Below are 12,686 nucleotides of genomic sequence, written 5' to 3'. Positions count from 1 at the left end.
AGAGCTTCCCTTTTACAGCAACAGCTGTGTCCAAAGTATTGGGCATGTGCCCTGTTTTCATTGGCTTCCAATAGCATTCCTGCCAACAAGGGTTAAAGAATCCCAGCTTCTTTCACTAGATCATGGTCCCCATAAAAGCCTTTTACATGGCTGCCCCTCAGGCTGCCTCCAGCTTCCAGGCTGAAATCTGATAAGGAGCAGCTTTGTTGGAACTGTCAGTCTCCTTTATTGAAAAGGGAACCCGAGACCAGTGGCATTTCTTGGGGTGCAGATAAGGCCCAGGACTCCTGTCAAAAAGAGCATGATTAATTACCCTTGATTCCAGCTCCTGCTTTGAGAGCAGTGACTGACAGTCCACAGGCTTACACATCAGGTACTGACCTCCCCCTCTGGGAGGTTCGATGAGGCAGCCATTCGTTCTCTGGCAAGGGCAATGGTAAGGACCACAAGAGTGCTCCGAATTTTTGTTTATTTCTTTCCAATAGTTAAACATACCTTATGTTATATTCAATAATCCAGGATTATTGAATATAACACTTATTAGGGCTAAGTCAGGTTGAGTGGCACCCACCATAGTTGAAAAGGGCCTCCCCGGGAGGTGATTTAGGAGAGCCTGGTGAATTGGGTTGGATAGCTGCTGAGGTGCTCTCCAACTCGACTTCTGGGATTTTGTCATAGGGATCTCCCTAAACACTCAGGCCTAAGGCAGAAGCTTTTAACTTGTGTTAAACAAATGGAACCTCTGATGCTATCACAAGCTAACAGACAAGTTCCCCTCTTAGGAGCGAACCATTTGCCTGCTTGTCATCTTTCTCAGGGACAAACTTTTTCTTCCTAGACCTCAGTTTCCTCAAATTAGACTAAAATGAGCCTTCTTCTCTTCAGTCTCTTTCTGCTTGTATTGAGTCTGTGTTTTGCAATAATGCCAAGATTTTCTATGGTTGAGGGTAATTTGACTTACCAATAAAAGACGTTAACATAAAGCCATCATCAGCCAAGTATAGCCTATAACAGTATCCATGGAGCAGAAAGTGAAAAATGCATCAGATCTCTCTTTTCATGCCTTCTGCCTGATTCCAGTTGTTGTGAAAAGTGCCTGTACACACTTCTCCTAAGGTCCTACAGACCCTGGACCAGACTTTCATTGGAGGCAAAGGACTCTATTAATCTGAACGTGGGAGTTCTAAGTAGATGGAAGTAACCCACATGACCAAAATAGGGGAAGCTGACCCTAAGAAGGTGATGCTGAACTTTCTGTAGTTGGCTTTCAGAATAGAATTGGATTTCTCCTGCTAGTTTAAAGGAATAGAATTGCTACCTCCTGCCTTCATCTGTGGGCTTGTAACAATCTTCTTATCCAGTATAGTGGTATTTTTGGATACTAAGTATTGGTTCTAAGGCAGAAGAGTGGTAAGAGGTAGGCAATGGGGGTTAAGTGACTTGCCCAGGGTCACAAAGCTAGGAAGTGTCTGAGGCCACATTTGAACCCAGGTCTTCCTCACTCCAGGTATGGCTCTGAATCCACCAGGTTACCAACCTACCCCTTATTTAATGTATTTTATAGTTATTTTGAATGGGATTTCCTTTTCAATGATGATTCTTAGATTTTGTTATTCTGTAGAAATGCCTTTCATTTTTGTGGAGTTATTTTGTAGCCAGCAATTTGTTCAATCTAATTTCTCAATGAGTTGCCTTCCTTATTCCTGGGGATTTTCTTACTAAACCATCATGCCATCAGCAAATCAGTATAGTTTTGCCTCCACTGTGACTTTGTTTGGGCCTTTAATTTATTTTTGTTTATTTATATTACTAGCATTTCCAGAGCTATTTCAAGAAAGAGAGGGAAAAGGAAGCATTGATTTAAGATGCTTTCTGGTTTCAGAAATGTATTTTATTGAATCATAGGAAGATCCTTCTATGCCTATACCTTCTAGGATGGTGGTTGTTTTTTACCATGAAATAAGTATTATATCTTATCAGAGGCTTTTTCTAATCTCTTGAGATAATTGTTTATTTGGGGATGTTTTTGATTTTAGTGTGAATAATTCTGTTGATTGTTTTGCTGGGATTGATGATGATGATGATGATCCGTGCCTCTCTGGTATAAATCCAACTTGACCCTACTGGATGGTTTCTTGGATAAATCTCTGTAGTCTGTTTGACAGGATTTTATTTAAAACTTAGGCATTGATATTCCCTCACACTCCTGGACTCCTGCCTTCCCTGTGTGCTTCTTTATCTTTCCTTAGTAGAAGCATTAGGAACTTCTGAGCTCACTGAGTTCAGTCTCTTCTTGAGTAGAAATGGCCTTCTCCAGCATCCCTGACAGGTGGTGGCCCCCTTTGCCTAAAGCCTTCTGGGAGGAAGGAACTCTCTTTCAGGGTAGCCCATTCTTCTTTTAGGCAGCTCCAGCTGTTCGAGAAGTCGTTTGGCATGGGTGTTTCTCTCCATTATTGCTGTAGCTTCCAAGGGCCACCTCTCCCACTCACCCCTCCACTCTTTAGGAGTGAAATAAAGGGTGAAAGGAGGTTAGACGAACATATTGAAATCTACTGGCATCACACCCAGCCAACACCCTTTTTATCCCCATGATACTGCCCTTGTTCAGGCTTCTTCTTGAACACAGTTCATGGAGGCCATTTACAAAACACATGGGATCAGTAAGCTTTAGAGCTGGGAGAGATGTGAGAAATACCTTGTCTAATCCCTCTCCTTTTACAGAAGAGACCTAGAGAAATTGTGGAGGTGACTCCAGGCAGTAAGAAACAAAACCTGGGACCTGGGACTTTGGATACACAGCACCCCCACTCTATTGCACTGCCTCTGGAATCTCAGGTTCATTTGGTGTTTTGTTTTTCTACTCCAAGCCTTTTCCCTCTGCTGATTATATAACCTTATCCACAAGACATAATCCCAAATAAGCTATTTCTAGAAGTCAAACCTACCCTCAAAGGTTGAAAATGGAACCCCCACTGAGGATGTTCAAATACTCTGAAGGCAGCCCTTTCCTTCTAACTCCCTTTAAGAGCTACCAAAGAAAACCACTCCTATCACTTGATAGTTATGCCTTGTATTTCCCCAGTTTTAATCCTTGTGGGTAAAAATATAGAAATCATCCTGTTTGATTCTTGTCCTAACTCCTCCCTCACTTTTTTTAGATGATAAAACTAAAGCCGAGAGAAAAGGAACTTGCCCAAGTTCAGTAGCAAACTAATGGGGGGAAGGGGTCCTCTCCACATCTAAGTCACCTCTTTCTGTTTCCCTTTGATTCCATAGTTTCCCCATTTATGAGGATAGGTGAATATGGGCACATAACTGCAGGCTCTGCCCTGACACCACCACCACCAGCCACCCCTACCCCACCACCCCCATTAGATTCAACCACATTAGCCTTCTGGTTTCATTTGCTTACATGGAAAGGGAGGCCAAGATGGCACTGTAGAAAGGAAAAGTTACTAAAGATACTTGACATTCACCATTTGTCCATTAAGAGCTTACTCCATGTGAGGCACAATACTCAGACCTTGGAATCTACAAATGAAAACTCTACCCTTCCTCATCTAGGAGCTTCTGCTTTACCAGAAGTGGTTATGGCCTGCGTGGACACAAATAGAGATGATGCCAGGGAGAATGGGATGGGGACAGAGGTGAGATGCAGACCAAGAGCTCTAAGAAGATTCAAAGAGGAAGCAACTCCTTTTAGCTAATGAGGGAAGCGGGGTGGGGAGACATCAGGTAGGGAAGGTTTCTTTAAAGGGGCAGTGTCCAAGAAAGGCCTTGAAATAAGACTATTCCATCAGGCAGAGAAGAGAGATGTATGGGGTGGAGAGTGAGTAGAAGGCCAATTTTCTAAACGTATTACATGTAGACCTCCAAAACAAAATCATCTTCTGTTTTAGACTTGACCTTCCAAAAATAACAAAAAATGTTTCTTAGTCTGTAGCTCTATGGTATCTATTAATTAAGGGCTTGTCTCTGTATCTCAGCTGAAGACCAGAGGTCCTTTACTGTCCCTTTCTTTTCCATTAGATGTCTCAGACCCCATCTGACTTGGATTAAGCTTTTTTAAAACAACAAAAATTAATTGGTAGAGCTGAGATTCCAGGACATAGAGGGGAAAAAAACCATTCTCTTAAAATGTTTAGGGGATGGGGAGGAGGAAATGTGGAGCTGAGACACACTACTCTTATCTGATCAGGACAAGGCTTCCAGCCGACAGAGCAGCTGAATAAGAGATCTCAGCAAGATTTGGGGGTGGGGGAAAGGATGGAGGAGAGCATTGGCTGTGTACAGTAAAATGAATTTGCCATCAAAAGGCAACAAGTCTTATACCCTGACCTGGACGGTGACCCTTCCCTCTGGAATTCTCCCCTCTGACCTCTGGATCATTAATCCCGAGACTGCCAAATGACAGTAATCCATCATGCTCTCTGACAGGCATCACAGCCGGCTGTGAAAGGATCCACTGGGTCCAGGCCCCTGCCCCCCTCCTCCTTTCCCTGTCCCCTGATGCTCATTAGTAGCCCTTCCTGCCTGGTGCCAGGTTTCCTAATAAAGTCCCTGGCTCCTCTCTTTTCCCGTCATGGCCAGTTGACGGAAGCTAGTCCAGCCTTTCTTCGAGGGGCCCACCAGGGGCAGAGAGATTAGAAAGAGGGACATCTCTAGTTGTTCCTCTGGCCTCTCAAGACCTGCTGGTTAAGTAATTTCTTTGATATGCCATGGTGTCAACAGAAGTGCTAACAGTATCTAGGAGCAAACCTGTGGCAGCAGAACTTGTCTGGGAAAGGGCAGGGGAAGGAGAGGAGAAGGACTCTATTGTTGTCCATTTTGGAACCAAGGCAGTGGCTGTGAAATTCAGGCCCCATTTGAATTTAGCTTCTTCAAACCTTTCAAATGTTACTTAGAATTACAGAACAGCAATGCTGGGATAGGACTTGCACATCCAGTCCTGTCATTTTACTAAAGAGAAAGGTGCATCCAGAGAGATGGAGTCATTTTGGGGTCAGGCATTTATTTGGCATCTACTTGGGGCAGAATCATATACAGAGTGAGTGAGTCTGAGAAGGCTGAGGCTGATATACTAAGAGTTTAAGGGCTAGTTAAGGAAACAGCAGACACACATGACTGGAGTCTTAATATTTCAGACAGGCAGAAGTCCGGAGAAGCCTGAGGGGAGAAAGGCCATTACTGACCAGTGGGGACCAGGAAATCATATTTGAGGTGACTGCTAGAGGATATCACTAGCTTCCTGGGCTTAGAGAAGTTGTGAGAAATATGCTAAACAAAGGGAGAGGCAGGAAAGGACCAGATATGTTTGGGAGAAGGTGGCCAATCTAGCTCAATTGGAGTATAGAGGGAATCCATGAGAAGTGTGATAAGTGGGGCAGCCACACACCATGGAGGCCTTGGCCTCCATGCCTGTCAAGGAGTTTGGATGCCACTCAGGAGGAACCATTGGAGGGGGTGGGAAATGGCATGGCCTGAACCTAGGCCATTGCTCTTTTCTCCTACTCGACAGCCTGTTCTATCTAATCTGGTTCAGGGGACTTCTCTGTCCTCTCAGACACACGGCCTTTGGAGTAGGACACTCTAATTTGGCCAGATTTAGACTGGTCAGCAGGATTGCTGACTTTCCCCTTCAGCTTCATCCCCAGCAAGTTAGGCAACCTTAAGGAAAAGGTTCCTCCTCTCTTGTTACCCACCTGCTCCTCCAAATTGAGAGAACAAAATCTGTACACCAAAACATAGGAGAGTTTTGAGTGCCTGTTTCTTTCTAAGCATCTTAGGATTTTATTCAGATAGCAGAAAGTCAAATGGAGATTTGACACCTGTCCAGTTCATCTTGTCAAGTTGACACATATCTTTTTTAATTTTTTTTTAGAAAAATTTTTCCGTGGTTACATGATTCATGTTCTTTCTCACTCCTCTTTCCTCCCCCTCTAGCCAACACACATTTCCACGGGTTTTACATGTATCATTGATCAAGACCTATTTCCATATTATTGATAGTTGCACTGGGGTGGTGGTTTAGAGTCCACATCCCAAATCATATCCCCATCAACACATGAAGACACATATATCTTATCAGCTAGGCCATTCCAGCCCAGGACCAGCCTAGACTGTCTTCTTTATCAGCCATCAGTCATATTGTAGGGAAGAATTGTATAATTGCCAATTTGAAAAGGGGTTTGACACTCATCTTGTCCACATCTGGTCCAGGGAGGGAAAGGGTGAATCGGACTCTTTCCCTGCATCACATGATTGCCACCTTAATTAAACCCATCATCCCCTTCTCATTTGGATTGTTGTAGCAGCTTCCTCCTCAGTTCTCCATTTCCAATCTTCCTGACATTTGCAGTGCCTGCAAGTGCCTCCTTGATGCTTCTAGAACCAAATAAAAACTCCTTAGCCCTGTGTTTAGTGCTTGGCACAATGTAGCTTTAGCCTCTGCCTTTGCAATTTGTTTTACCTGACTCCCATCTCTGCATCCTGACCCTACTGGCCTTCTCATTTGGTATCATGATTCCCCTCCTTTCTCAGCCTGTGCCATCTTCCATGTGCAGAGGGCATTCCTCCCCAGAGCCACCTCTTAGGAGCTTAGGTGCCACCTTCTTTGGGCAGCTTTGCATGGGCCTTGGAATCAGGAAGACATGGGTTTGAAGCCTCCCTAGGCACAAGCTTGGTGACTAGACAAATCACAGCATCACTGTGGACCTCAGTTTCCTTCTCTCTTAAATGAAGGATTGGACTTGATGTCTTCTCAGGTCCCTTCTGGACCTAAGGCTGATCCCCATGCTCGTTAGTGTTTTCTCCTTCCTCATGTGATCTGGCAATTTGCTTATCTGGGGAATGTCAGCTCCTTGAAGGCAGGTGGTGTTCCCTTTTTGTTTTTGTATCACAAGAGCATTGCACACAATTGGTACTTCACAAATGCTTACACAACCATAGCATAACCTTCCTCTGCAGTGAACTGCCAGCAGGTCTGCTGAAATATCTAGCCTGGCAGGATTTGGGCCCTTGAGCGGTAGGTTAGTTAGCATTTAAAATCCTGCAGGCACAGTCGGGCTCTTTCACAGTTCGGCGTTGTGTCTCCTCTCTCGGTTGGTGCCTTCAGGGACTCCGATCAACCGGATCCCCATCATGGCCAAGCAGATCCTGGATCTCTACATGCTCTACAAACTGGTGACAGAGAAGGGGGGGCTGGTGGAGATCATCAACAAGAAGATTTGGAGGGAGATCACCAAAGGCCTCAACCTGCCCACATCTATCACCAGTGCAGCCTTCACTCTGCGCACCCAGTAAGTGGCCAGTTCTTCAGGGAGGGAGAAGGGGGACGGGAGAGAAAGAAGGCAGCGGGAGATGTCCGAGGGCGTAACTTGGGGACAGGAGACTAATGAGCGGGAGGAAAGCCAGAAAGGGAGGTTGGACCCACATTGCTGGCATGTTCTCAGATGCCAGGAGACTTTCATCGTGAGTGACCTGATCCTCTCACTCTTTCCACCAGGTACATGAAGTACTTGTACGCCTATGAATGTGAGAAGAAAGCTCTGAGCTCCCCCGCTGAGCTCCAGGCTGCCATCGACGGCAACCGGCGGGAGGGCCGTAGGCCCAGCTACAGCTCCTCCCTTTTCAGCTACTCCCCCACCACCCCTGGTGGGCCCACCTCCCTGCTCTCCCCCCCAAAGATCCGATTCCCTATCCTCGGACTCACCCCCAGCGGCAGTGGTGGAAACAACAGTCCTCGGCTGCCGCCAGCCGCGACACTCAGGAAAGGTCAGTGGCTGCCAGAGCCTAAGCTTGGGGGGCAGAGAGAGAATCTGGGGGCCAGACGGCTGGTGTGAGTCCTGGCATTGATCTAGGAGCCCCATCAGCCTTCTTCTGATCCCAGGCACCGGGTTTCTTCAGCAGGTGATGGAGTCACCATGTCGGTGCCCATGCCCAACCGGCTGGCTGTGCCAGTGACCTTGGCAGGAGGCCAGCAGGCCGGCCCCCGCACGAGTACACTGGAGCAGCTGCGGGAGCGGCTCGAGGCCGGGGAGCCCCCTGAGAAGAAGGTGTCCAGGATGACTGAGGAGGAGCAGCGGTTTGTGCAGCAGGCTTTCCATCGAAATCTACTGAACGTGGCCCGGCAGCTCCCCATGAAAGTAAAAATCAACGGCAGGGGTGAGGAACCGAGAACCGGGGAGTTCTGGGGCTGGGGATGCTGCCCACCGGGCCCAGCGGGAGGAGGGGCGGCTGCCGTTGTCCCCAGGGGCGCCAGGTAGGAGATGGGATCCCGGTTAGCTCATAGACTCTTGGGCATGTCCGGTCACAACATCCCTCCTCCTCCTGGCCCTCTGGCAAAGCAGAGAGAGCCATTACCTGTAAGAAGAGCCACAGACCTTCAGAGGTAACAGCTGTCCTTCCTTCCACCCAGCCCCAGTGATCCAGGTAAATTAAAGGGCTCAACCTTACTCCCAGACGTAGGCAAGGCCAGGGCAGGTTTGGGGAGGAAGGGACGACTGTCATTACTGAGGCCCAGCTTGGGGGGCAGGGCTGCCCGAGGCCGGCCTGGTAGAAAGCTTCCCTGCATTGGCAAAGGGGAGCCCACTGTTTGGTGGCCTGATTGGCATCCTTTCCTTTTACCACCCCCCCAATACTTCTCCTTCCCCCCTTTCCTACTTGTTCCAAGGACTCTTGCACTGTACCAAGCCAAGAATATGCACCAGCATGTGTACCAGGAACCTTTGGGGAAAAGACTAATGTCTGAGGGGACTTGGGGCAGAGCTCGCACTCTGCTCACTTTGAACCAGAGTGCAGGATATAGAGAAACGGAGCCAGGGAGCTGGACAGGCGAGGACTCCTTGAGGCTCTTCACTCTGGATGACCACTTTAGTTACCTGGGCTGACCCGAATTTGAACTGCACCACCCAACTTCCCCTCCCAGGATCCCAGGAAGATGAGGGAATAGTTTGTTTCGAGAAAAAGTTGGGGGGGGGGTTGGGAGGGGTGTGGAGTGGGTGTTCTTTTTCTTTTCTTTTCTTTTTTTTTAGCCCTCACCTTCTTTCTTAGAATTGATAATAAGTATTGGTTCCAAAGCAAAAGAATGATAAGGGCTAGGCAATGGGATTAAGTGACTTGCCCAGGGTCACACAGCTAGGAAGTGTCTGAGGCCAGATTTGAACCCAGGACCTCCCCACTACAGGCCTGATTCTCCACCCATTGAGCCATTTAGCTGCCCCTAAAAACTATTTCTTAGTTTCTTAGGGACCTATGTGAAGAATAAAGAAAGTAATAGTCCTGCTGTGCTCAGGCTGCCTCTAGAACAGTGGTGTCAGTCTCAGCTAGAAATGGTGAACATTTCCCAGCTGCATGTTCATCTGGTTCTAGTTTGACCCGTCTGCTGTAGAGGCTTGAGACTTATTCTGTGTGGCCCCAGAGGGGAGATCCTGCACCCTCGACTGAATGTCCTGGGAGGCAGTTTTGGTCATCTCTAACCATTAAAGCCTCTTATAAACAGAAAAGAGTATCTTGTGAGGCTGTCACAAAGGCGTGTTCTAGCCCCTGAGGCTGCACAGAGACCGAAGCCTCCGCCCTCAAAGGCTTTCTGTTCTAGACAGAGACAGACGCACACATAGGAGGAAGAGTGCATTGGTGGGGAGGGGAGGTGGGCAGAAACATGGAGACAGACGCATCCTGCACAAGAGCTGCTTTGCTTGTATTGGAGGATGTGAGGAGAGTCATGTCGAAGAAGGCTGGAAAGGCAAGTTGGATCTATGTTGGGAAGAGCTTTAAGTGATTCAGTTTTATTCCAGAAGTAAAATGAGGGGCAGCGAGGTGGCTCACCAGACTGAGAGCCAGGTCCTAGGTTCAAATGCAGCCTCAGACACCTCCTAGCTGGGTGACCCTGGGCAAGTCACTTAGACCCATCAGCTAGCCCTAACCACTCTTCTGCCTTGGAACTGATACTTAATATTGATTCTAAGACACAAGGTAAGGGGTTTAAAAAAAAAGTAACAGGGAGCCATTGGGGTTTGTTGAGTGATCAGAGTGCCATCAGCAGGACTGTGCTTTAGGAACTTCATGGAGAAGCTGAATGATGGCTTGCCCAATGTCACAGAGGAAGGAGGGACCCCTCTCCCTCCTCAACTGAAGGAATCTACAAATCCCCATTCCTGGGAATGAGAAAAGCTTTTACTCTCTGATGGTTAGGGGGCAGACCTAGGTTCAGATAACTGATGCTTCCAGGACTCTGTGTAAGTAGAGGAGGCGTGTTCTGGCTCTTTCCTTCTTGGCCTTAGCCTAACAGAGATCTGGGCTTCCAACCACCCAGTTCTTCCAGAAATGCTAGACCCTCCAAGGCCCTGCATCGCTAGGAACGGGTCCGGAGTGAAAGAATGTGGCAGAGGAGGTCATTCTGAAGGGAGAGGGACTGGGGCTGGACAGTTTGTGTGTGGTGGTGGAGTCAGATCGCTCGTGATTGCCGCCAGACCTTAAGCTTACAGAAAGGGCTCTGGGCCAGTCTTCAGAGCAGATCAGTAAAGGCATTCCCCCAGTGAACCAGGAAGGTGGCAGAAGGGTTGAGGCAGCCTAACTAAGCCCCGGTTTTCCCATCTCTCCCAGCAGAAGATCGCTCTGAGGCAGCAGCAGCAGCACTGAACTTGTCCACGAGTGGCATTGGCAGCATTAACATGTCTGTGGAGATCAATGGCACCATCTATGCAGGTGAAACTCCCAGGAACCCAGAGCACAGCAGGGTGGCTTCTCTAGGCCCTCTGTCAAGGCAGGCAGTGCCTCCCCTGCTTTGTCACCCTCCCAGGGTGGGGTTTCAGCACTGAGGGAATCTGTGGGACACTAGGAAGAGGGGAAGAGACGTCCAGGAGAGAGAGAGCTCACCAGCCTCAGAAAACCAGAGACAGCCCTTACTTTGAGGCTTTAGTTTTCCTCCGCTGTTATGTGGAGATGATGATATTTGAACTTTTAGCTCCCAGGGTGGTTGGGAGGGGAAGCGTGGCCCAAAGGCCCTCATGGCAGTGATAGCTCAGTGTCTCCTTTAAAATAGAGACTTCAATGATGAGACCTTCAGGGCATTTAGGGAGGATGGGAAGGGCCCAGGTCTCTTAAGATGGTCAATGTTCTCCCTACCCTTATGCTTGTTGTAAACAGAGTAACTGAGGGAAAACCCAAGAGAAAGCTTTCAGGGGAGCAACAGCTATTCTTTCTAAGCAGACCATCCATGGCCCCTTTGTGATGCGATGAGGAGGCCTGTGAGAGTCTGTGGGCACCAGGACCCCTTGTGGACTGATCATTTGGCCAGCCGTGGACATTTGAAGTCTGTGTTCAGTCATCTGAGAAGTCAAGGGAGAGAAAGTTGGGCCATAAAAGTTCTTCATCTTTGCTCTCCTAGTATTCTCAATGTCCCGTCTGTCAATAAAGAACCAGGCGTGGGAGCAGCTGAGTGGCTCAGTGGATTGAGTGCCAGGCCTAGAGATGGGAGGTTCTGGGTTCAAATGTGGCCCTGAGCAAGTCACTTAACTCTCATTACTTAGCCCTGACCACTCTTCTGCCTTAGAACCAATACACAGTATTGATTCTAAGACAGAAGGTGAGGGTTTAAAAAAAGCAGCAGAAAGCCAGGGTCTTCCTTGACAGCACCCCCTAGAATGTGTCTCCTGCCAACATGTCTTTTCCTTGCCCCAGGTGTGCTGTTTGCCCAGAAGCCTGTGGTCCACCTCATCGCCAGCCCAGCCCCTCAGAGCACCTGTAGCAGCAGCAGCAGTGTTAGCTCCCACTGCTCCCCAAGTCCTACCTCATCTCGGGGCACCCCCAGTGCAGAGCCCTCAACCAGCTGGGCCCTCTGATGGATCAGGAGGCCCAGCTCCCACCTCAAGAGCCAGGAAAGGAGTTGAACAGTTTTTACCTCATCACCCAGCACCCACTTCCAAGACCATCCAGCTGGACAGCGAGGGCCCTGCCCATCTGTCCAGCGGCCGTTCAAGTCCTGCTGCGCCCCTGGGGAGGGAAGGAGCTGGAGGGGAGAGGAGGGCAGTGCTGTCCAGTCAGTGACTGTCTTAGGTGATGGGGAGGGAGTGGTCTCTGAGCGACTGGGGTCTCCCAGCCTGGAGCAGCACAGTGTATCGACAATCTGAGAGCCGGCAGGGGGATTGGCTTCCCCTTCAAAACCCTCCCCCTTAATTTATTTCCCATTATCATAACCCCATTGCCACTGACTCATCCTGCCAGCTCTGACCTTAAGCTTCATTCCTCCCCCAAATCAATGGGAAAGATGATCTTAAAAGGGTGCTTCTGAGTGTGAGCAGTGGGCATCTTCCCCTATCCATTCCATCCAGGGTTCCCTGCTGTGGATCCCATCCCCAGGAAGCCCCAGGGCTCTGCCTGCTCCATTTTTTACTGTCGCACAGAATGGGGTCCAGGGCCTGAGCATGGCCTTTGGAAGCCCCGAAGCACTGCTGAGTATCTCCTAAGGGGAGGGGATCACTTCTCAGGGTCTTGTCCAGTCCACGTCACCCAAGGGTACTCACCCCAACCCATCCCGAGGAAAATTGTCCTTTCATGATCCTTGTCCCCCCTGGTCCTTGCAACCCACGATCCCCACACTCCTCCGACCAGGCCATCCCTTAACCGTCTTCCCTTCTCCCTCCCCCTCCCTCCATCTCTAGGGGCCAACTCAGCATCCCCCTCCCCAG

At 48.8% G+C, this 12,686-nt stretch overlaps 1 protein-coding gene across 2 annotated transcripts in view; it reads left to right on the top strand.

The window, feature by feature from the left end:
• The window catches only part of ARID3B (AT-rich interaction domain 3B), a 51,662-nt gene extending 39,769 nt beyond the window's left edge, over positions 1-11,893 (top strand). The window contains exons 4-8 of one of the 2 annotated variants that reach the window (XM_044662833.1): positions 7,115-7,298; positions 7,505-7,773; positions 7,909-8,163; positions 10,606-10,704; positions 11,680-11,893. In XM_044662833.1, coding sequence (XP_044518768.1) covers positions 7,115-7,298; positions 7,505-7,773; positions 7,909-8,163; positions 10,606-10,704; positions 11,680-11,840 — 968 coding nt within the window. In that variant the 3' untranslated portion in view covers positions 11,841-11,893. Of the gene's footprint in view, positions 1-7,114; positions 7,299-7,504; positions 7,774-7,908; positions 8,164-10,602; positions 10,705-11,679 lie in introns of both variants that reach the window. The other variant, XM_044662834.1, reaches the window with a different exon arrangement.
• The last annotated feature ends 793 nt before the right edge of the window (positions 11,894-12,686 follow it).

This window comes from Gracilinanus agilis, chromosome 2 (assembly GCF_016433145.1).
Source record: "Gracilinanus agilis isolate LMUSP501 chromosome 2, AgileGrace, whole genome shotgun sequence".
NCBI classification, from domain to species: domain Eukaryota; kingdom Metazoa; phylum Chordata; class Mammalia; order Didelphimorphia; family Didelphidae; genus Gracilinanus; species Gracilinanus agilis.
Note: the sequence above shows the minus strand (reverse complement) of the source record. Positions and strands in the feature narration are given on the sequence as shown.